A 23,829-nucleotide genomic window follows, 5' to 3' on the forward strand; every position below is an offset into this window, starting at 1 on the left:
TCTCAGTCTGACCTGTAGGCTTGTAATCTGGCTCTTACGATTATTTTAACCTTCAATGATGAACTCTTCACATATATAGCTGAGGCAATAAAATCTAGAGAATATCCACGTAATATGGGTCTACAACCAGGAGTGTGAGAAGCGAAGTGAAGTTAAAAATGTGACTTCTCAATATATGCTGCCTTAAAATTTCCAGGCATGATGCAAATGTATAATGATTTTTTTTAAGAAACATTATTATTTACTAAAGAATATTAATTTTTATAATTGATGACCTTTCAACATTATGTGTTACATTGCTTCAATATTTTCTTTTAAGTGTTCCCATGATATTTCCCAGCTATTTTTCCAAAACAACATCATTAATAAACTAATTTTCTTAAACATAAGAAAATGAGAAACATGCATAACTAAAGGTATATATCTTAAAGATTAAAATTTTAACAATATGCTAACATGATTACCATATCTCCTACTTGACCTAAATATTTTTTTCTCACTCCTACACAAATCAACAAGCATGAAGGCATTGACAGTACCCTGTAAATTATTTATTTTCATCTGAGTTAATATAATTAATGATATCCTTAATGCCCTCATGACAAACAAAAGAATAAACAATTCAAAAATCTTGATGAATCATTTCTTATTAGAAATAGCTCACAAATTAATTCATGCATGTGAAACAGTTAATAATTAAAACCTGAAGTTATGGTGGGCGAATCGTTTGAGCTCAGAAGTTTCAGACCAGCCTGGGCTAAATGGTGAAACCCCTTCTCAATAACAACAACAAAAAAATGCAAAAATTAGCCGTACGTGGTGGCACACGCCTGTAGTCCCAGCTACTCGGAAGGTTGAGGTGGGAGGATCATATGAACCCTGGCAGCAGAGGTTGCAATGAGCCGAGATCGTGCCACTGCACTCCAGCCTGGGTGACAGAGTGAGACTCTGTCTCCACAAGAAAAAGAAAATGTAAAACCCATCAAGGACTTTAGAAAATATTGTAAATTTAAAATAATAATAATAAAACTATATAAATAAATTAAATTAAAATAATAAACAAAAATATATTCTTTAAATTCTTCTGCACATGGATAGGCTCTGATTGCTTTTTTTTACAAAAATGATCTCATTTCAGAGGACATTAGATAAACACATAGAATATTAATGTTTGTGATTTGTCATTACTTATAAAATATGTTCATAAAATGTGTTAACTTAGCATATTAACAGTCTTTTGAATGTCATTAGCAATTATTTTAATGCAATATATTTTTCTACACAGAGGTGCGCTATTTTAGCATATTGTTAATTTAGGTCTTGGAAATTACTAAAAATGAAGAATTTGACACTACCAAAATTTTATATTTTTTCTCAAATTTAATACTTTGGCCAATCTGAAGTTACTCTGTTTTTACCCTTATTATTTCTGAGTAATTGTGGACTCTTCCTCCAAAACTGTATCTGTGAGAGTTCCCCAACTGGCACATTAAGAGTGGGAATAATTGTTAGACTCAGATCAGAAGGGCTTCTGAATGCTAGACTGAGCATTTGAGAATTTTCTTCCAAAGGTAGTAGGACTCTCTAAAGTTTTTGATCAAAGAAACATCATAAAAATGATATTTTAGATATTTACTGCGAGTACATAGAAGGCTGAGAGAACAGTTAAAACGCTATGAACCATTTTCCACCATTTTAATTATACAGATTTGAATCAAATAGGTGAGTGCTGGATAAAAATAATTGATGTATGGGGAGAAACATAAAAGAAACACAAAAGTATTTGGTAATTAATGAACAAGCAGAAGTTAAGAAAGATTTAGTAATAGTTCAAAGAAACCAGAAAGAGATCAAACCAGTTTGACTTTTTGGTTGGATTAATGACATGTTTATTTGATATATGTTTTTGTTAATGACTTTGGGGGTAGATGTGGTATAACGGCCAATTTTAAACATGTTAATTTTTATGTAACAATAAAATCTAAACAAAGGGCTAAACAGTTTGTTATAAAAAATGGAAGGATTCTTTGGAGAGAAATAAGGGTTGGAGATATAAATTGGTCACTCTGATAGTTGTTAATTGACACCATGAAGGAAGAAGTATCAGAGAGAGGGAGAAAGAAAGGGAGGATAAAAAAAAAGACAGAAATAAATGGAGAGAAGTGAGAAGGATCAGGAGTGAGCATTCATGAAGAATCATTCATACATTGCTGTGGGAAGAGAATATGAAGCCATCAGAACTGACAAAGCAGTGCTTCATAGAGAGGGACCAAGTAAAACAGCTTGTCTGATGCCATAGAAACCAAGAGGAGGAGAGTTTCAAGTTTAAGGTATACCTTTAGCTAAGTCAAACTCCTTACAATGGTGGAGGGTAAGTTAGATAGAGAAGTACTCATTGCATGTGGCAAATATCATCATCTATGGAATTCAACGGCAGAAGAATAAAAAATTTCAGAGAGAATTTTAAAATGTTGGTTCTTAGATAAGGCTGGTTTCAGATACCTCTGTCAAGATGCTGACAAATAGGAAATATAAGTGGTAAATAAAGCAGGAGATAGTAAGTATAAGTGATATTTACTATTTATTTAAGGCTGTCAGTAGTTGAAGCTCTATGCTAAGTGCATTATACGTATTATCTTGAATCTTAATAGAAATATAATGATCCAAGGAAATTATCCCTACCTGGAGATTATGCAAATGGGACTTTAAAAGGTTAAGTAATTTTCTTGACCCATATGTGTAGTAAATGCTGGACCTATTTTCCAATTTGGATTGAACTAACCCTAGTAAGTTTAGATATAAAGATTTATTTCTCCCTAAAGGTGATATCTGCTTAGTCTTGTAAGCAGCAGAGTAGTTTATAAGGCAGCAAAACCCTCTCCTATAGGGAGATCTTTGAAAGTTTAGCATTTCTCAAATGTGGGAAGTGGGAATGGATTAATACATGGAGCAAATGAAGACGACTCATTACCGGGATGATTTTACTGGGAATTTAATAATAGAGAATTAAGGCATTCAAGCAGCAGGTGCAGCTCACTCAAGTAACATTGAGTTTCTGAGTGAAGTCTGCATGGGTTTCTCTAGAAACAGTGCCCTCTGCCAAAAAAAGAAAGAGAATGAGATAAAAAAAGTAGTGGTAGAAATAATATGAGTTTAGAGATTAATAAAGCAGACCTTGGGGAAGGGGTAGTAACGACTCTGGGGGTAGTTTTTTCCTACCTCATTTATACTGTAGCCAATAACTAAATTTATTACCATAGACTTTAGCGTCAGAGACTAGGAGAAAACAGGGTAATACTATTGTATATATTATGCAAAAAGGGAGACGGTAAGAGCACTGACTTATATTGAAAATAATAGTTTTACTCAAACCAGCTGTTAATAATATTGGGATCTAAATACTGGTCTAGAATAGTTGAAAGTATATCAGTGCAAGAGGGTCATCAGCAAATCACTTAGTTTTGGTAGAAAGAATCAAGAACAGTGTGACCAAAATAGAAAGGGAGGTGTTTGGAGATCAAAATCTCTTGGTAGGCCAACATCTGGTATGGGGTTGTGAAAAACAAAACACAGATTGTTATTAATTTCTATGACAATATTTGATACCATGAAGCTGAACTAGTGCTACTTTGAAGTTATCAAATTGATCATGTCATTAAACAAGAAGCGTGCTAGATATTCTATGGAGAGATTCTTAAGAACATTAGTACAATTTATTTTGCCCTATAGGCATTTTATTTTAATCAAGATTAGTTATCAGCACAAAAATAAAATTTATTTGCTTATTTAAGTACAACTACCTAATCATGTTCGTATTCTTCTTATAATGGGAATTTTATGCTAAAATCTGAAATGTTTCATCTAAATCTATGTATATAAATATTAGGTGATGTAAATGTATCCAGTCGTAAGATAGGTTTCTATACTTTTAAATGTTTACCTTCATATTTTTTCAAAAAGTGAATTTATTTATGAAATATACTTACTGGTTATATTGTGCTTTACATTGTATTTTTATAATAGTATTCAGAATAGTGATATTATATTTTACTTCAATGAGGTCATAGTCACATTATTTTGGTCTTCAATGTCTCCAATGTTTATGGGGAAAAAAAAAGCCTATCTGGGTTCATCAGATTCTTTTCTAAAGAACAGCAGAAAACAAACTCTAAAAATGTCAAATCTTATATACCTGGCACCTCCTATTTAGATTAAGGTGTTTGAAGTCAATAAAGGAGTTCCATTTTAATTCACAGACCTAAGGCCCCTAGATGAATACTATGCAAACAACATGCCTTCATTTTTTATGATGACAAGGAAATAATCAGTGACTTAGCGATGCTCTCAAATCTCTATTTGGAAAGTAAATATTTTCTATTAAAGATGACTTTTCAATTACACACTTTTAAGAAAGGATATTAGGGGAAATCTCAGCTAAGTGTGGGTAAATTGCTTAAATTGTGAATTGATTACTGTCTATTAAGCAGCTTTTATTTTGAATGCATGTGATCGCTTTAACCACAAGCTCCATTTTCTGTATCTCCTATCAGCAGTTGCAGCATCCAGCGATCAAAGCCAGATTCCTATAATTGCTGTGTCTGTGACAGTGGGAGTCATTTTGTTGGCAGTGGTTATCGGCTTCCTCCTCAGTGGAAGGTAAGAGAGGAAGCTGTGATTCTGAAGTTTTGCAGCTGATCTCTTCCTCACCTTGATCTGACCATTTGGCTGTTGAGCACATCCCAAAGCAAATCAGGCAAGCAATATATCAGCAGATCATCTCAATACATGATGCAGTTCCTGAGCCTTATCTTGTTCATATGATTGATGATTTTTAAGCCCACAATTTCTCTTTTTAGGTGTGCTCTCTTCACAAGAGCTGTATTGATGTGTTATTGTTTATTCGGTTAATATAGCTATATCTCTTTATATGACACAGATTTTTTAATCTGAAATTTTTTTGTCTCTCGAAAGTGTATATGGTTGCCTGCTTCAAGTTTAATTACTGTTTGGGAAAAGCTATCTCTGTACCAAGTATGTTTTTGAGGAGTAAGACATAATTCTATTTAGTCAGCATTCTATCCTAATAGGGTGGTGTATACAAAGCAGAAATTATGGCAAACAAGCTACTTGGAAAATGACCAAACATTTTCACTGACCGCTTTTATTTTCAGCTTCTAAGTGATTTCAACCTGAATACTTCAATCATGGTATATACTTACTTGAAGTGAATTTTTGAATAGATACATGAATATATATTACGTATCTACATTTTTCATTTTATACAAAAAAGAGATAGAGTCTTAACAATAGCTGTTCTAAGTGTTTTCTGATATTGAGCTGAGCATAATCAACCTTCCTAAAAATAAAATAAAATACAATAAAGTAGAATAAAATAAAATAAATAAAACAAGAGTATGTTATTTTCCTGCAATAAACATAGTTTCATATATTTTTAGAATCCAAGCCATTATTAGAAGGAATATTTAGTAATGGGAGCTGTCCATTTGTAAATATATTTTGGTGTTAGACCATTACAGAAAACTTAATGAAAGTCTTCATGGAAATGTTTATTTCTGACAAAAAAAAGTGAAAATCTACAATAAGGTCCAAAAAAAAAAAAAAAAAAAAAAGCCAGGAAATCAGTGTTCATATTGATTTTGTTACTGTTCCACTCATTTACTGTTGACTCTTCAGCACCTATTCAACTCATAAAGATACAGAATTGGGCACTTTTCAATGTACTGCATATTGTGTTCTGAAAAGATTTTTGATTATATCCTTAAATTACAGAAGTAACTATTTTTATAAAATATTGCAAATTCTTTTGAACATTTCCTCATTGTATATGAAAATTCTATTACTTCTGGTTCTTATTTATTTGAGTGTTTGAAGTTTTCTTAAGAATCTATGCAGTAATTCATTGCTTACTTTTAATGTTAGATTGGCATTTATGTATTTTTAGAATTTCGAGCTAGGGGGCAGTTTGTGTTCTGTTGAGGACAATTAAGCCCATCCCAGCCAGGGGGATGGCTATCTAGTGTCCCACTGATTTCATCTCTCTGAAGTCACCTGGGGAAAATGCACAACCTATATCCCTGCTTTCTGGAAGATAAGCTGATTTCACCAGTCTTGTCAGATTTTGATCCAATAGTATAATCAAGTTGCACGAATTGTAACTACTAAGAAAACTACCATGTGACAATGTGTCTTTTCTACCCCAAAGTATAGATGATACCTTTGCGGAGCTGCTTTGTAATGCCATTTCTTTACTTCTGACTGAGATAAGAGTTAGTGATTTCCTTTCTAATAAATTAAATAAACATTAGTTATATTTATGGCCATGGAGGTTATAAGAAGATTCTGTATTTGTTGTGTGTGCACTTAGGAGAAATGAATAAAAATGGAAAAAAAGAACCAAGGTCTAGAATCCAATAAATCTGTGTTTTGGAGAATTTATTAGAGAATACACATCAAATATAAGAAATATGTTGTTGTAGACTTAGCACAGTGAATTTACTGGTGACATTTTGCTATGGATTCTTGCTTACCCGTATGTGGCATCTTTAACATTAGACAACATGTTTGAAAGAACTTTCAATCTACTTACTATTTGGTAACCAAAGGATAGTATCATTTTAGTGCATACACGTACACATTCATACAAAGTCACCCATACACTTTGTATCGGTTCTCACACTGCTACGAAGAACTGTTCAAGACTGGGTAATTTATAAAGAAAAGAGGTTTAATTGAGTCATAGTTCCACATGGCAGGGGTGGTCTCAGGAAACTCACAGTCATGGAGGAAGACACTTGTTCACAAGGCGACAGGAGGGAGAAGTGCTGAGGAGGGAGGAACCAAGGGGGAAGAGCCCCTTATAAAACCATTAGATCTCCTGAGAACAACCTTACTATCATGAGAACAGCATGTGGAAAACCGCCCGTATGATCCAGTTGCCTCCACCTGGTCTCTCCCTTGACATGTGGGGATTATGCAGATTATAATGCAAGATGAGATTTGGGTGGGGACACAAAGCCTAACCATGTCTCTCTCTCTCTCACTCTCTCTCTCTCTCTCTGTCACACAGACACACACACACACACACACACATTCTATATATACCTGAAATTGCTGTTCAAGAATAATGAAATTTTAGTATAATGTCTCATTTGTACTAGAATCAGGTCTATGCCCAGAACACATAGCTTAATTTTCTGCCAAATCCAAAGCTTGGTAAAAAAATTTTTGAACATTTTGTCTAATGAAAGTGTAATTACTTTTAAAAACAGCAACGTCTTAGCAATTAGTACATTGTTCATTCACATTAAAATTCTTTCCTAATCCAATTTAATTTCACGACATAGTTTAAGATGCTGACACTAGGAATTTGTAGTTGAAAAGACAGCACATTTCGTCAAAAACGAATCTGAGGCTTATAGTTTTTTAGAAGCCAACTTTTTGCATGAAAATTTAATTATTTTGTTGGAAGTATTTTCTTGAATTTCAGGGGATGTTTGTCATATGATAGAAACATCTTTGGCCATTGTATTGTACTCTTCACGGACAAACTACTTTATTTTATTATATAAATATAACTAAAAGCTAAATGATATGATTCTTGAAAGACTTTTTCTATCTCACTTAAGGCAATAAACTTTGTAATTTTTGTTTGGACGAATTAAATTTAACTTGCCCTGCAGTACCTAGATTGTTCCGAATTAACTCAGTAAAGATTTGTTAAATAAATGGAAAACTAAATGAAGAAATGTGGCCAAAACCTAACATAAATTTGGGAAACTATATTTGAGTAATAGCAAATTATTTTAAAAACCTTGTCCTAGGAAAGATGTAAAAATATAGGATTATATATGTTGCTCCCATCTCTCTGTGCTAAACTATGATTGATTTTCTCTCTCTCTCTTTCTCTCTCTCTCTCTCTCACACACACACACAGACACACACACACACACGCGACTACCATCTCACTTTGAACTTATCCTTATTACTTTCTAATATCTGGAATATGATATGATAACCCAGATATTTGCTCTTAACTAACATATCATTTAAGTAAAAATAATTGGACTCATCATTGGTTAAATAAGTTAATTTTATTTTGATACATCGCAAAATATTAATATCACTTGCATGTAATATTCATTGGCAATTTATTTTATGATTTGGGTCCAAGAGGAAATATATCTTAAAGATCCATATTCACTGAAAATTTGTATTTTTATTTAGACAAAAAAATGTGCAAATGATGACACACTGGGTATTGTGAAACTAATCTATTTCAAAGAGAAAAGATTAACTTTTAAAATTCTAAAATATGCTCAAGGATGAAGAATAAATCAAATATAGAGACTCTTTAATCTTTTCAGGCTTAAATTGATTATGCAGAAATCTTTTGGAATCTTCCTACTTAGACACAATTTAAAATAATGTAAAGTTTACATCTTGAAGGAAAAATCCTATTTAACAAAATGGCAAAGAAGTATAACATGTTAGAATTCTTGACAATTTTAGAATGTGTGTGATCTTCCTTTTTAAATGTGTTAAGTAATCTATGGGGTATTCTCTGCAGGGTTCAGACTCTCTTCACTGTTTCCCATTAACCTTTAAATGTTTTTTACAGGATTATAAAACAATTGACATGCCTTCCACAAATTGTGAGCTAATCATCTTAGGATGGAAATAAATTAAGCTTCTTTATATGCACAGCATATTGAAATTGCCCTTTAATCTTTTCTTTTATCACTAATGACATTGGGCATTGATAACTTTCTTTGTCCTAATTTTGTAGAGTTTATCTCTTATATTTACTATTTTACAGATTTTTAAATGTTTAATTGACCAGTCTTTCACCAATGAATATTTTCACTGTTTTCCAGTTAAATGTTTAAGAAAGTTTTTCACTTTATTTTTTCCTCTTTTTAATCCTTTAAATATGATTACTGATATAAAATTGACTTTTTTATTTATCTGTGTCCTTATTTCAGACAGAGTCTAAATTCTGAAAATTAACTACTGAATAGTTCAGAGGCTGATGAAAAGCTTAAAGTAACAAGATTTAGTGGTATAGACATACAAAGGAAAATATCTTTTAGTTTACAGAAGCAATCTCTTTTTTGAACCTTTCTCAATGCAACCTTCATTATGGGATTAAAGAATATTTCTTAATACTATGTTTCTGATCACTGATTTATTATGTGATCCTGAATTTAATTAAATTTCAAGCATGCAGAGCTTCACTTTTTATATTAAATTAAGTCCACATATACAATTAGAGTTAAAAACATAGACATTGCACACATGTACTGTTCCACCCTTGTTTGCACATGTTCTTGCATATAAATAAAACACTTAGAGCTTTTTATTAATTTTAAAAACAGGAAACAAAAAAGCTAAAAATGTCTTCTGAAGAGGAAGAATAATAATTCTGTTATGCTGCTTGGCCTTATATATGATTTTGTCACAGGATTCTTAGGGTGTTGCTTTTCCAGCCAGAAGCCTCTGTGACCAGAGGCACCTTTGCCCAAGTTTTGCTCAGGCCTGTTAGGCTTGTTCTGCCCACTCGCCCTGCCAGGCTGCACTCGTCTTGTGTTTCTAGCCCGAATCCCACAATTGCAAAGGGCAAGCCAGGCATGGAGCAGTGAGGGGTGCATGAGTGAGCGAGCACAGGGTCTGGCCACTGAGCACACAGCCAGGCACGATGGCTGCTGTGGAGGGTGGGTTGCTCCTGGTACCAGCGCAAGTACTTGATCAGTGCAAGCTGCAGTGAATCAGATGCACTGCAAGTAGCTTTCGCTGTGAGCACCATGTCTGGATGAGGGGAATGTGGTGGTGCCTGGACACTTGGAGATGCCAGAAACTGCAAAGCCCCAAAGAGGGTGTCACGTTCCTGGCTTGGACCACCCCTAGGTTTGGGCTCCCCAAAGGGTTGCTGCTCTTCTCTCCTTCTCATTGCCAGCAATATGGTGAGTGTAGCTGAGGGGCATGTTTTAGCCCTGTTTGTTACAGCTCTTCCACTCTCACCACTTGGTGGGTCAGAAGTTCTCATCTCATGTTCAGGAAGAATGAGGTATGTCTACAACTGTAGAATGAGCAAGTTGAAGAGGTGCTTTATTGAGTAACAGTACAGCTTTAAGGAAACCCAAAGTGGGTAGCTCCTTTCTGCAGGTAGATCATCCCAGTGAGTGCAGCTCTCAGGAGAGAGACCCAGAGTGTGTAGCTCCTATCTGCAGGCATGTTGTCCCAACATCTGAAGCCCTTAGTGGAGAACAGACCCAGAATGGGTAGCTCCTATCTGCAGGCAGGGATTCCTGTTGTCTCCCCAATCTGGCTGAGTCCAGAGTTTTTATGGGCTTCTGAAGGAAGAAAGTGTGTGTTGACTGGACTATGGGCAGCCATAGGCAGACGAGAGGAAGCACCATAACTTCTCACTCCGGACTACAGAAGTGACAGCTTAGCCCCCAGGCTTCAGGCCATCCCTGGGTTGAAGGTGAGGCTTCACTGGGGAGCCACTGTCTTCTGTACAGGATCCTGTCTGCCTCCTGCCACCATCAATATGCTGTCCACAGCACCCAGGCTGTTCATGCTGAGGGGTTCCTGCAGGCCCATGCTGAGCCACTCTCAGATTTCTCTCAAGTCTCTCCTGTGCTCATTGGTGCCCAAAGTTCAGAGGGGGCCAAGGTGACAGGGGACTGGTGTGACAGCACCACCCCGAGTGCGCACACATCTGCCTGGGTCACAACAGCACCCAGGGTCATCCTCAACTTTGCTCCAAAATCAGAGTGGGCACCAGCAGCAGGGAGATGCCAGGCAGTGGGAACAGGCCCTTCTGAGCCTGCAGGGGCATGGAGGCTTCTCAGGCCCCTGAGAGTGCAATGAATGCTTGGGTCCTCAGCTGTGGCTGGGTGTCTGCAGCTGCACCTAGGAGGGTGGGGCTCCTCCCCTGCCAACTTGGAAGGGGGGTGGTGAGGCTTCTACCTTTTCCTGGCTCATGCTCATTTCATGGAGCACACAGCCCAGGCCATGCCTCCTCCACTACAACCAGCTTCTTTGCAACTGCTGCTCCAGACAGGCCACCACTGCCATCAGTCCCCCCTCTGAAGAGGTACAGCTAACTGCCATTAGGATAGGGACAATGAATATTCTTAACTGCTTCATACTGATGGGGGCATTATTTTGGGGAAAACAGCAGTCAGATCTCTCTCAGAGGCCTATCTAAGGGTAAGAAAGGAGCCATCGTCTGAGGCTCCCGTTGCATGACCGCTGGGAGTTTGATGGCTCTAGACAAGAAGAAACACATTTTACAAGGAGGTTAAGTGTGCATGGATCAAGTGTGAGTATAGTTACAAGGAGGAGCTAAAAAGAAAAAAAAAAAAAACTAGAAATCTAAAATGTAGACTATTTTGAAAAAGAATTTTGTGATTAGAGTTGTTTCATCCTGGTCAAAAAAATTAAATCTTGTATGGGGGCAGTTAAACTTTAGGAGAGAAATAACTCTTTAGGGGGGTAGATAATCCCTTGGGAGTTCAGGATTAAGGAGTCCTTGACAAAAATGTTTTAGGTGAGGAACAGAACAAAGGTGAGAACAGTAAGCAAGAGGTCTCCCCAGCTACAACTAAGGGTTTGGGAAAAATATTGGGTCAGATGTGTTCCTGAGATGCCCTCCCCACTCCACAATCTTGCTAAGAGAGGAGAGGGGAGCTGTACTGGAGAGAACTGAAAGACCTGCTCCAATGTCCAGGAGGAGGTCCACCTTTCTCCCTTTGACTTCTGAACCATCAGAGCCAGGGAGAAGTACCCCAGGGCCCATCAGTCCTGCTGGACCATTTGGGCTGGACCCAGTGACCTGTCTTCAAGGGCAGTCTGCTCTTCAGTGATCCCCACTGCAAATTGGACAGGGCCAAAGTGGCCTCCTGCTGTCCAGACAGTCCTTCCTAAAGTGCCATGGCTTGCCACATTTGTAGCAGTTAACAGGTCTATCCAAGGGATTTTGGGATTTGTGAGCCTGCAAGGCAGCTGTTAGAGCTTCTACCTTTTTCTTGTGTCTCTTTTCCCTCTCTTGGGCCTCCTCCTGATTCCTATTGTAAAAGACTGTGGTGGCCACTTTCAGGAGGTTCTTTAAAGTACTATCTGGTCCCATGGCCTATTTCTGCAGCTTCCTCCTGATATCAGGGGCTGCTTGAATAATGAACTTATCCTTCAGGATCAGTTGTCCCTCAACTGAATCAGGAGTTAGAGACCTGTGCTTTACCAAGGCCCCTCTTTGCCTTTCCAGGAAGGCAGTGGGATTTTCCTCTAATCCCTGTTCTATCATGAATAGCTTGGACTAATTGAGAGGTTCAGTCCTAGTCCTTCGTAACCCCTCCAGTATACACACATGAAAGTGCTTCCTCTTTCATTCTTCCATTTCATCATTGGGGTTGCATTTAGGGTCCTCCAGTGGTGCTGTTGTTCTTCCAATGAGATAACGCTCATCCCCTTCTCTGAAACTATATGAGATACAAAGCTCATACCCAAAATTCTGTACTGCTTGTAGGGTGGCCTGCTTTTCAGTGGTAGTCAGGCTCTGATTCAAAGGTAACATAATGTCCTTCCAGGTGAGTTCAAATACTTGAGTTAAATTCTGGAAGGCTTCTATATAACTGTCAGGTCATGTAAAAACTTTACAATATTCCCCTTAATGCCGGGCGCGGTGGCTCACGCTTGTAATCCCAGCACTTTGGGAGGCTGAGGCGGGCGGATCACGAGGTCAGGAGATCGAGACCACGGTGAAACCCCGTCTCTACTAAAAATACAAAAAATTAGCCGGGCGTGGTGGCGGGCGCCTGTAGTCCCAGCTACTCGGAGAGGCTGAGGCAGGAGAATGGCGTGAACCCAGGAGGCAGAGCTTGCAGTGAGCCGAGATTGCGCCACTGCACTCCAGCCTGGGCGGCAGAGTGAGATTCCGTCTCAAAAAAAAAAAAAAAAAAAAAAAAAAAAATATTCCCCTTAATTAGCCTTAAGTCCTGTAGAGAAAAGGGAACTTGGACCCTAATCAATATCTAGGTAGCAGGGGGTTGGTGTGTCAGCACTGCCCCGAATGCACACACACCGGCAAGGTTTTAACAGTGACCAGCCTTATCCTCAACTTTGCTTTGAAATCAGAGCTGGCACCAGTAGCAGGGAGAGTCCAGACAACAGGAGCAGGCATGTCTGAGCCTACAGGGGCAGGGAGTCTTTTGGGGTTCCCCAAAGCACAGGGATGCCGAGGTCTATAGCCGCAGTTGGTTGGCTGCAGCTGTGCCTAGAAGAGGAGGGCTCCTGCCCTGCCAATTTGGAAGGGGGTGGGTTTCCATCCATTCACATCTTCTGCTGGCTCCATAGAGGGCATAACCGTGGCCTCACCTCCCCCTCTGCAGTCGGTGCCTTTGCAGTGGTAATTCCAGACGCGCCGCCACTGCCATCCATTTTAAGGCTATTTATATGTGAGTTTAATGCTATGATGTTCCTTAGATGATAAATTTAATTTGAGAAATGGCTTAATGCCTGTTAAAAGTTATATTTTCTGGACAAACAATCTTCCCTTTGATTGTCATGGTCATGTTCAAATCTTGTACCTGGACATAAAACTGCTCAATCCTATTTCTCTGTCTGTTCTATTCAACAATTGAAACTCAATCCATTTGAAATGTCTCAGTTTTCTAAAGCAAAAATTCTTTAGAAGTCAGCCAATACTATAATAGAGGCTATCATAATTACGATCATCAGACCATGTAGAAATTAGAGAAACAAGTAAATTTATATAAAACAGTAGGTTTTATTGTTTCAAGAAAATAATATTAAAATTTAGCCTTTTGTACTTACTTTTAAGTCCCTTGAAGTAAGACAGGTTGTAATGACATCTTCACAATTATTCATTACAAACATTTTTGGACACTTATTGCACATAAACACAAAGGTAAGTCCAGGACATGTGATATAAGAGAGCAGTGTCCTTTCTATAAATGCTTTTACTCTTACTTGGTAGCCTGATAAGTAGTCAAAATTTTATAAAACACAATTACAATAGTTAGGCATAGAAGAAGAGTTTACAATACAATTGGAATTTGTCCCTTCATGATAACTTTTCAGTTAGTCTGAATCATTAATTCAAGAAGTATTTGAGTTCTTGCTACATGCCTGGCACAGTTCTTATGTTAGTCAAAGCAGTGGCTTGACAGTAAAATCTTTTGAACTTAGAAATTTTCTTCAAGCTCATTTGGAGCCAAATAAAATATTTTTGCCAGAGTTTTTAATGCAGCTATTTAATTTAGACACATCAGTGAGCTCTGACTACATCTGATATCAAAGCATCACAGTTTCTTGAATGAGTACTTTGTGAAGAGTATATTCATGAAGGGTATGCACTAAAACCTGCAGAGAAGCTTCTTTGCATAATGGAAGTAACATGGTTATAATAATGATAAGTAATAACATTATCTAACATTAATTACATAGCATTTACTACTAGGCAATGTTCTAAAGGTTTTATAAGTAATATCTCACAACACCACCATGTCTAAATACTAGATCTTATCTAATTTATAACTGATAAAATTATCTTCTTCCTGTTTCTTAAAAATTGTAAGAATGGTCCTGCCTTAATTCTTTTGCATTGGCTCTTCTTACTGTCTAAAATTTCCTTGACACAGAGAACCTTATAGCTTCTTTCTTCTTTCAAATCTTTGCTCAATCTTGTTCTCTCAATTGAGCATACTAAAAAGATGACCTGATTATTTCCTCTGCACACCATGCATCATTTTTAGTCTGTCTGTCCTACTAGAGAAGGATACAAAATAATAGGGATTTTTTTCTGTGCCTTTTTTCCTCTTGGAAAGTGTCCAGAACATAAATTGTTGTATACAACTAGTCAGTAAGGGCCTGGAGCTTGAACCCAGCTCTGATGTCAGGGCCTTCGCTCTTTAGGATATAACTTTCCCAAGACTTGTGATTATTCAACTTTTGAACTTTTGTGTGGGAAGCCTCTGATTTTCTGCTGTTAAAAATAATGGAATTTACATTTTAAAACTTCAGAAACTATCAGAAATATGAATAAAACATCTCTTAGAAATTAATATTAATGGTAGCTTGACACTAAAAATATACATTGAATTTTAGTAGATCCTCCTTCCTTCATGGGACAAGTAAATTGTATTTATTCTAAAATCATGCAAATTAAATGTCACCAACTCCATGGTCATTCCTGACTTTGTGAACCCAGGTTAATTCCATTTCTGTCTACCCTTAAAACTTTATTTTCTCACTGAAGTAGTTTTAGTTCACCATTTAATATATCTGTCACCCCAGTAGACATGTGCTCATCTTGAATATACAGATTATAATGTAGGTCCTGGGTAAATGTCTAATGAAAGTATGACTAGAGGAGTGCAGCTGGAGTTTAAGACTATTAAAAATGTGCTTCAAACTACCTTTCCAGAATTATCACTATATGTTGTTGTCTTGGATTTCTTTGCTTGCAAATGATAGAAGCCATAATTTAGAGTGGCTTAATCTAAAAGGAAATTATTGATCTTGCAGCTGAAAAGTTCCCGGAGATTAAAACATTAAGTCTAAAGGACAGGTACTGATAGATCCAGGTGTTTAAAATAATGTCTGTTATGCAACTGAGACAGAATTCAAGAATGTTGTTGAACAAATATGGTATTTAAAGGCATTGATTAAAATGAAGTTATTGGATAAAACCTTGGGACACTGTGATATTGAAAGGTAGGGTGGAAGAATAAGATCCAGCCACAGTGGGCTAAGAAGGAGAGGCCCACGAGGTTGGAAGAGATCAGGCAACTGTTGGGTCACTGAGGGGAAATGGTCACTGTGTTGAACACAGATTTGACTTTAGGGCTCTCACCCTTCACGCTCAGAGCTGAAATGGCACAGGCTGTGACAGAAACTTGATACCCAGCTCCACAGAGTAAGTCAATCAGTAGTACTGGGACCTTAACTAAGAAGAGGATGGAGAAGTTACACTTTGTGACCAACACCATAGGAACTCACACCTGAAACTGAAAATAGGATCAGTTTCATATAAAGCACGTGGACTGAGAATGAGGAAAGAGAATCTCTCACTCTGCATTCTTTTTCACATCCTCCATTTGCTTGGAAAAAACTTCACATTATCCCTCAATATTTAAGCCTTACTGACATGTGAAGACTTGTATCAAACTTTCTGTCATGAATAGAGGAAAAAGAAATTCCCTCAATCCCTTTAGCCAAAGTATTCTCTCCTTTGAACAACATATCAAAACAATATATCAGTATTCTCATAGAATTTAACACTTTCAGCCACAAATTATAGGGCATTGTGTAAATATCTTCTCTCTTCTGCCAGCCAGTAAGTATTTAGAGAATAAAGGCTTCTGTGGCTCTCCTACGTAACTTAATTAAATAAATAACTCATAAGTTATTGAATTAAAGATGAGCTGTGCATCAACCTCCATTTGAAGTGGTTTGTCCATTTTTTCCCATTAATGTTGAAATTTTAGAAAATGAAAAACTTTAATATCTCTAAAATAAACATAATGAAATGCTCAACCCATAAATATACCTTTAAATAAACAAATATAATCCTTTTGATCCCATCACAAAATAAATGCAATGATTTCAAGAAGTAGTGCATAGGAGTTAATAAATCCTCACTAGCTTTTGATTTTATTTCTTTGACATCTGGACATGCTTATACCATTGTCATGATGTACCTGGTGACATCAAGCAGCAGTAACTTTTATAAGTTGATATATTTGGCATCTATAACATGATTAGGCTTGTATAGTTTCAGAATTTAATAAGTTCTAATAAGAAAAATAAATTTTATGAAAACGTTTTAGTCTCATAAATATTATGTTTTAAAATAATGATAACCAAACATTTGTAATCATATATACAATCACTGATTTTAGAAAAAAGCTCATTAAAAGTAAATCTCAGAAGCTTATGAGTTAGCAATAGATGTGACTTTGTAAAACTGTAAAAAATCCAGACGTGTATTGATTTAATATCTGAGGGTTGTTATCTCTTCTATTTTCCCATGATTACATGCTTTTTTCTTCAAAGGCTCTGAATCAAAATAATTAGAGAGCAGATCATAATTTATTAATAACTGACAAATGGGGATTAGGGCAGAGTAATGCCAGGAAGACAAGGAACATAGCAACAGCTAATTGCCCACTGTGGGAAGTAAACCGTCCTAGGAAACTGAACTTAAGAGGGTTACTGGCTCAATTGCTCAACACCATTGAACATCGCACAGATCAAATATGTAAACATGCTGCAATGCTCAGGAAGTTATACTGAGGCAAACATTTGAAAGAAAAATTCATTTTATGGTACTGGAAACAACAGGTTAATACCACTCACTTGCAAAGGTACAAATTATTTTAGTAAAGAATCAAATGACTTAGATTTCACCTAGTATGAAGCAAAGGGCAGGTCAAAAGCCTAACCACAAGAGCAAAATACACTTTTTGTCTAAAGCTCCATTTGCTCAAAGCTCCATTTCTCTAAGAATGTGATCCCTATCTGAAAGAGTACAGGCTGGCACTCCAGAAGACGCTGGACTCTGGCAGAAGACCCTCCTAGGTTTCTGGGAATTTTACACATCTCTCAGAACCCACAATAACACAGCCTTTCACAGGAACCTGATACCCAGCTCCACAGTGAAAATCAATAGCACTGCCCTATGCCAAAGGCTAGAACATCTATTCAACAAAAAAATCAGTTAATTTCCTGAGCCATGTCTGGAAGTATACTCATTGTTGAAAAATGAATCAAAGTGTCTCAGATGATTTTAAACATCAACTAAAAGCCACATTTGTTCAAGATCTGTGCTTTTAAGGTCTTACATGAACCAGGAAAAAAAGAAAATGTTTCTAACTCAATCTCAAGCAGCTGAATTCTTTATTATGCCATTTGGAAGGACTGACTTTGTATACTGCTGATGGCTGTGATAGTTATAGTGATAAAAAGCATATTATATTTCAATTGATATGGTTAGGCTTTGTGTCCCCACCCAAATCTCATCTTGAATTATAATCCCTGTAATCACCTCGTGTCAAAGGAGAGACCAGGTGGAGGTAATTGAATCATGGGGGCAGTTTCCCCTATGTTGTTCTCATGATCCTGAGTGAGTTCTTACAAGAACTAATAGTTTTATAATGTGCTCTTGCCACTTTGCTTGGCACTTCTCCTTCTTGCTGCCTTATGAAAAACGTCCCTTGCTTCCCCCTCCACAATGATTCAGGATTGTAAGTTTCCTGAGGCCTCTCCACCCACTTTCTCTTATAAATTACCCAGTCTCCAGCAGTTCTTTATAGCAGTATGAAAACAAACTAATACACCAATTATTTTGCTTACCAAAATTCCCTTACTGTCTCTTACTCCTTGTTTCTCTCATTACTTTTTTCTCCTCTAATGTTTTAATCTCGTAGAAAAATGGCATACTTTTATGTATTAAATATTAGTTATGTCTGCTTTCATTGTCACACTGTGTTTTAGCCATCATTGTTATAGATAACAGTCTCAGTTAATTTTGTTGTTATTTTGGGACTCTTCCTTGTTGTTGTTTTGAAAACATATTATCATTTCTTCCTGTGTGCAAGATTGGGCACTGGAATCTGCATACCCATGATGGTTGCTGTTTGTTGAGTTCTTGCCCTGTGTTCATCTAAGTGATGGTTAGTAAGATATGGCCACAGGAAGAAACACAGAAGAGGCATAGGAAAACAAAGTTTATTATACTCACAGGTCCTAGAAACAGAAGATATGGCATGTCATGCAGGGCCATCAGAGAAACACCAGACTTTGGTCAGGAGGAAGAAGACAGGAGTGAGGGGAAAGTCTAGGAGAGAGCCTTTGTTGGTGTTTCTATGTGAAAGTAGATTGGCTAGTTTGAATAATTCTGGCAAACTTTGGGCTTATAGAAGAGGTCTCTAGTTGCCTGGAACCTAGGCCTGGGGGTTATTAAGGCAGGGGAATATTGCCTCCTGAAGTTAATGGGAGGTTAGAAAAGGTATTGCTCCAGATTGGTTAGTTTGCATCTCAAATACATGCTGTAGGCTAAGTACTTTGCTACTTCTAGGAACTGGCTAGCCATGAGAGGGGCAGTCTTTCCCCAGCCAGAGAGGTTTTCAAGATGTCAAAATATCATAATATACAGACAGAAAAAATATATAAAAAATAGAGTACTCTTGGACCAGGATAGATTGATAGGTTGAAAGGCAATGAAAGCCAAGAAATATAGTTGAAAGTTTAGTGTAGTTTTTTTTTTCCTGCTTACTACACCCCTACTTCCATCCAGAAGGCAAGATTCCATCAAGTTGGCAAGGTTTTATTTCTCTGTGGAAATTAATTGGGGAAAACCTCTGTTTCCCAAGTTTTTTCTAGGCTGTGTTCAGACCAACTTTGTAATTCTTCTTTAGTGTCCCTCCAGACAGACAATTCCATAGATTCAAATAGTCCCATGTACCTCACAAGTACCTCTTGCCTACCTCCAATAGTTCTCAATGCCTCTGATGTTGGAGAATCCTAGTGCTTCTCTGATATTGCTATGCCTATTCCCCTTGATTTTTCCTGAAGCAAATTGAGTAGCCTTTGTTTAAACTGATCCTCTCCATAGATAATGCACAGATCCTGCCAACATTAAAGACCAAATAATCTATTATCTATGTTGAATTTCAATTGAAGTCATGTAGCTTTGATTGTTTAATCATTTAATTCAATTGTTTAATACATTTATTAATATTCTTAGTGTTTAATACAAAGAGAAACCTGTTTCAAAATATGGAGAAATATTACACATACAATGTAAAAGATAATCATAATGTGCAATTACAGAGAAAAGAGTTGAATTTTCAGAAGCATTAAAGAATATAAGATGAAGTCAAGTACTTTTTATATTAATATTAATTTTTCCTAGATATACTGGAATTTTACCAAAAATCTGCAAAGCTAATGTTGTTTAAGAGATTTTTGGATATGCCAGCACCACAATGCTATATTTTTAAGGATGCAAAGTTCAGTATAACTATTTAAGCAATATACACATTAAGCCTGCGCAAGTATTCTGATTTTCCTAATCTGCTGCAAGGAAAAATATAAGGAATTACCAATTTAGAGGTCCAGTCTTCCTCAGACAACCTTAAAGATGAAATTCAGCCACTTAAATCATTAATTTCTATGTAATTATACCAAAGATGATCTAAAAATCCAACAAGGAATCATCAAATTAGCATCAATTCAATATTTACATGATAAGTGAATTAAAATTATTTACATAGGAATTTAGATGGACAAGTATGTAATAAACCAGTATTCTACATTTGTATGACTTCCATGCTTTCTGTAATACATAGGAACCTCTTAATGATTTGTTGTGTTGTTGATAATCTGACTTTTCCTGACCTAGCCCTGTTCTACCTGTTCCAAATGTACATATTGCAGTCTTTTGGATTTACCTCTTCTCTAGTAATTTGGGAAGCAGTGGGCCAGGGTAAGGCTCTTTTTTAAGCCTTAATGATGTATTATTAATCATTTCAAACCTGTGCTAGTGTATACTGTTGCTTTTCAGCCCCAATAGGGAAAAACCTACTTTAAAATATAAGTAGATGTGCATTTTACCACCCTGTATCTTTCTGCCTAAGCCTTGGGGCTTCTAAATCTTCATCCAATAAATTGAAATGAGAAGGAACTTCTGTATATCTCAAATATCTGAATGGAGCTTGTGCAGTTAGCCCATTTGTTCCTATCAGTTTCCAAACCCAAGGTGACTGGATCCTGCTCCAGTGTCTCCAAGCCTTTGGACAGCGCCCCCAGCTCCAAGGAGGACTCTGAAATAACCCAGCTTGGAAGTCTTTTAGGGGATCATCTCAGTATAAACCAAATGTCCTAAGGCGAAAATCACTATCAATCCTGCTTCCACTTACCACCCAACCCCCGCCCCCACTGCATTGTGTCTCTGTAGACTCCAAGTGCTCAGATTGCACCTGGATCACTCTAGCTATGTTCCAACATATTCTTAGAGGTTAGATTAATGGCCACGTCCTTAGATGAATGCCCCAATTTGCCAACATTACCAAGAAGTCTTGTTTCTTCCGTTTCCTATAAGTTTCAGCCTTTTTTTTTTTTTTTTACATTGCAGGTTACAAAGTTGGCAGAGTTAAGTCAATTGCCCTAATTTCTTACTAAGCTGCTATTTTTATTTAGATATGCATTTCTTAATTCCTATTTTAAATTACAAAGAACGTAAAAGACAAAATTCAGAAAGAAAGTTAATCATACCACCAGAAGCAAACAGTATTGATATTTTGCCATATATATTTAAGATATCTTTTGTGCAGTTGAATTTTTAATTGGTAGTTTTGTTTTTCTTTACTTAACAGTATAAAATTGATATGAGCAATTAAAAATATTTTAAAATCAAAAATTTAGTGTCTGTTAGGTATGCTAATATTTGATCTTTGTCATGAATGTTTTGCTCTCTCTGTGTGTGTATAATTGTTATTGTTTGAGAGGAAGATTTTGTGTGCCTCTGTGTGTGCTTGTTTTGTATTTTACTATTTCTGTCATTAATGTCCTTAGAACACATTCTTAAATTCAAAGTAAGGGTCAATGCATATGAATATTTTTAAGATTGTTCATACATATTGACAAATGGCCCTTCTGAACTACTGTAGCAATTAGCATTCCCCTCAGTGGTACATGATATTGGTAGTTCACAATCTAGAACATCGTTGCTTATTTAATAGGAGAAAAATAGCTGTGCATTTATAATTAAATTTATTTTTATTTTTAGATTTAATGAGATCATTCACTTATAAGCAAAAAGTATAGTCATTATCTGTTTTAACATCTGTTTTGCAAATTGCATGAACAGGCTCTTTACCCATTAAAGCTAGTGGGATTGTAGCACTTCACAGAGCAGAGCCATATTATTGAAAGTGTCAAATTTTGTGTTTTAGTAATGTTTATTTTGCATGGGATTTAAAAAAGTCTTTAAAATGTTAATTTTGTGTACGTGGGGATTTAAATTGATATTTTCCAAAGACTTATGTGAGTATTCCACAGTGGTTTTCACTCTGCTCCAAAAATCTTACAGGTTTCTACACGTAGCATGTACGAAATAAGCATCTACATGGGTATTATTTTGTCTCTGCTGGCTCTGGGCTGTGAAAGCCATTCTATTAATCTGTCTGATTTTTATCAGTATTACATAAGTATAAATATTATAATATTAAAATATTTTTCAATGTTTGGTCAGGTAAATTCCTGTTGGAGATCATATATAGTCACAATTACAAATATTTTATAAAGGTACATTTTTGTGAATATAATCACACACATACATTTATACACAAGTCAATGTATAAAGCAATTGTAACCATAATTAATCACTGTTAAGTATACAATGTATTAAATATTTCACATTTATCACCAGTACAATATTTAATTTTAAATAATTATGGCAACTATTATAATATGTGATTTTAATGCTACTGATCAATACTAATAAAAACAGAATGTAGTTGCATGGAATTTAAATAGTGTGATATGAAAATGTGACATTTAGCTTCCTCTTAAGTCATTCTAGAGTATGTTCAATTATCACAATAAGTTTATCACAAAATACACACATTCCTTGAGTTTTGGTAATTTCAGTATATTGCCGCAATTGCTTTTATTATTTGAGAGAGACATAATTAAATGGAAAGCTTCGTCTTTCTGATTTTTCCACCTTAAAAGTTTCATGCTGATAGATGTGATTCAATTTTAGAAAAATACTAGACAGACATAATGGAGAGAGCTAAAAAATGTACATATTTGACTTCTTTCTTTTACTCATTTTCTTCTTTTTTCGAGCCACTCATATTTTTAATTGACGTTATTTTTTCATTAAATGAGTATTTAAAACTACTTTCAAAGCTGTGTTTATAAATGTTATTTATTTGAGCTGGCAAAAACAGCGTCACTTATTTGCAACTTTATCTGCTTTCAAATTTTCTCTCTACTTTTCTCAAAATAATTTAAAACCTAAAATAGCTGAGCACAAATAGGTTCATCATGATAATCCTACGTTCTTTTCTAAGAGGCACCCGAGACAGACGTGTTTCAGCTGTGAAATGACTGGGAGAGGAAGAGCTCAGTGGAAGAAGCTTAGCAAATTTAGGCTTCTAGAAATGGAGGTAATTGATGTTTGCTCAGTGTAGGCATCGTTCTGCAGGAGTAAGAAACATGATTCAGTATGTTGTATATCAACACTATTATTATGCTAGAACAGAAATAAGATGGTCGTTGATTACAAAGATGAATCCATATATTTTCCTTTTATTGAACTAGTAAAGATTATCTCTTCTGTGGAAATAAGCTGAAATCACCCAGCTGAGAACAAACACAGAGCATTTTTTCCATAGCTTACTACAGAAGAGGATTAGCCAACATCACATGCATTTGGTAGAGACCCAAAGGCAGGCAGGATAGCATAATAATGGGGAAAAAGAGAAGGCTTCAGTTAGGCCTAGATTTGGAGGTTGTTGGCATAGTGAAACTGGAAGTGGGCTACCTAAAATCAGGGCATCCCAGGTGATTTGGCTTCCTTTGTTTGATCCTAAATTGGAAATAGGGACCAAAAATTAGGGAAGTTTGCGGTTATTAAGTTCTAGCCATTTGGTCTGATTGCTACAAAGGTTATGATTTGACTTCTTGGACCAGTTGCTATAGATTGTGAGTATCTGGAACAAATTGAGAAGAAATCAATGTGAGAATAGAGTGTAAAATTATCTCTGCTTAAAT

The 23,829-nt window shown here is 36.2% G+C and overlaps 1 protein-coding gene across 8 annotated transcripts in view; it reads left to right on the forward strand.

The window, feature by feature from the left end:
* The window catches only part of EPHA5 (EPH receptor A5), a 364,565-nt gene that overhangs the window by 275,138 nt on the left and 65,598 nt on the right, over positions 1 to 23,829 (forward strand). For 5 of the 8 annotated variants that reach the window (XM_055297460.2, XM_055297462.2, XM_055297464.2 and 2 more), the window contains one exon: positions 4,551 to 4,656. In XM_055297460.2, coding sequence (XP_055153435.1) covers positions 4,551 to 4,656 — 106 coding nt within the window. The remainder of the gene's footprint in view (positions 1 to 4,550; positions 4,657 to 23,829) is intronic. The other 3 variants (XM_055297461.2, XM_055297463.2, XM_055297465.2) reach the window with 1 other exon arrangement.

The sequence above is a fragment of the Symphalangus syndactylus genome, chromosome 10 (genome assembly GCF_028878055.3).
Source record: "Symphalangus syndactylus isolate Jambi chromosome 10, NHGRI_mSymSyn1-v2.1_pri, whole genome shotgun sequence".
Lineage (NCBI taxonomy): Eukaryota > Metazoa > Chordata > Mammalia > Primates > Hylobatidae > Symphalangus > Symphalangus syndactylus.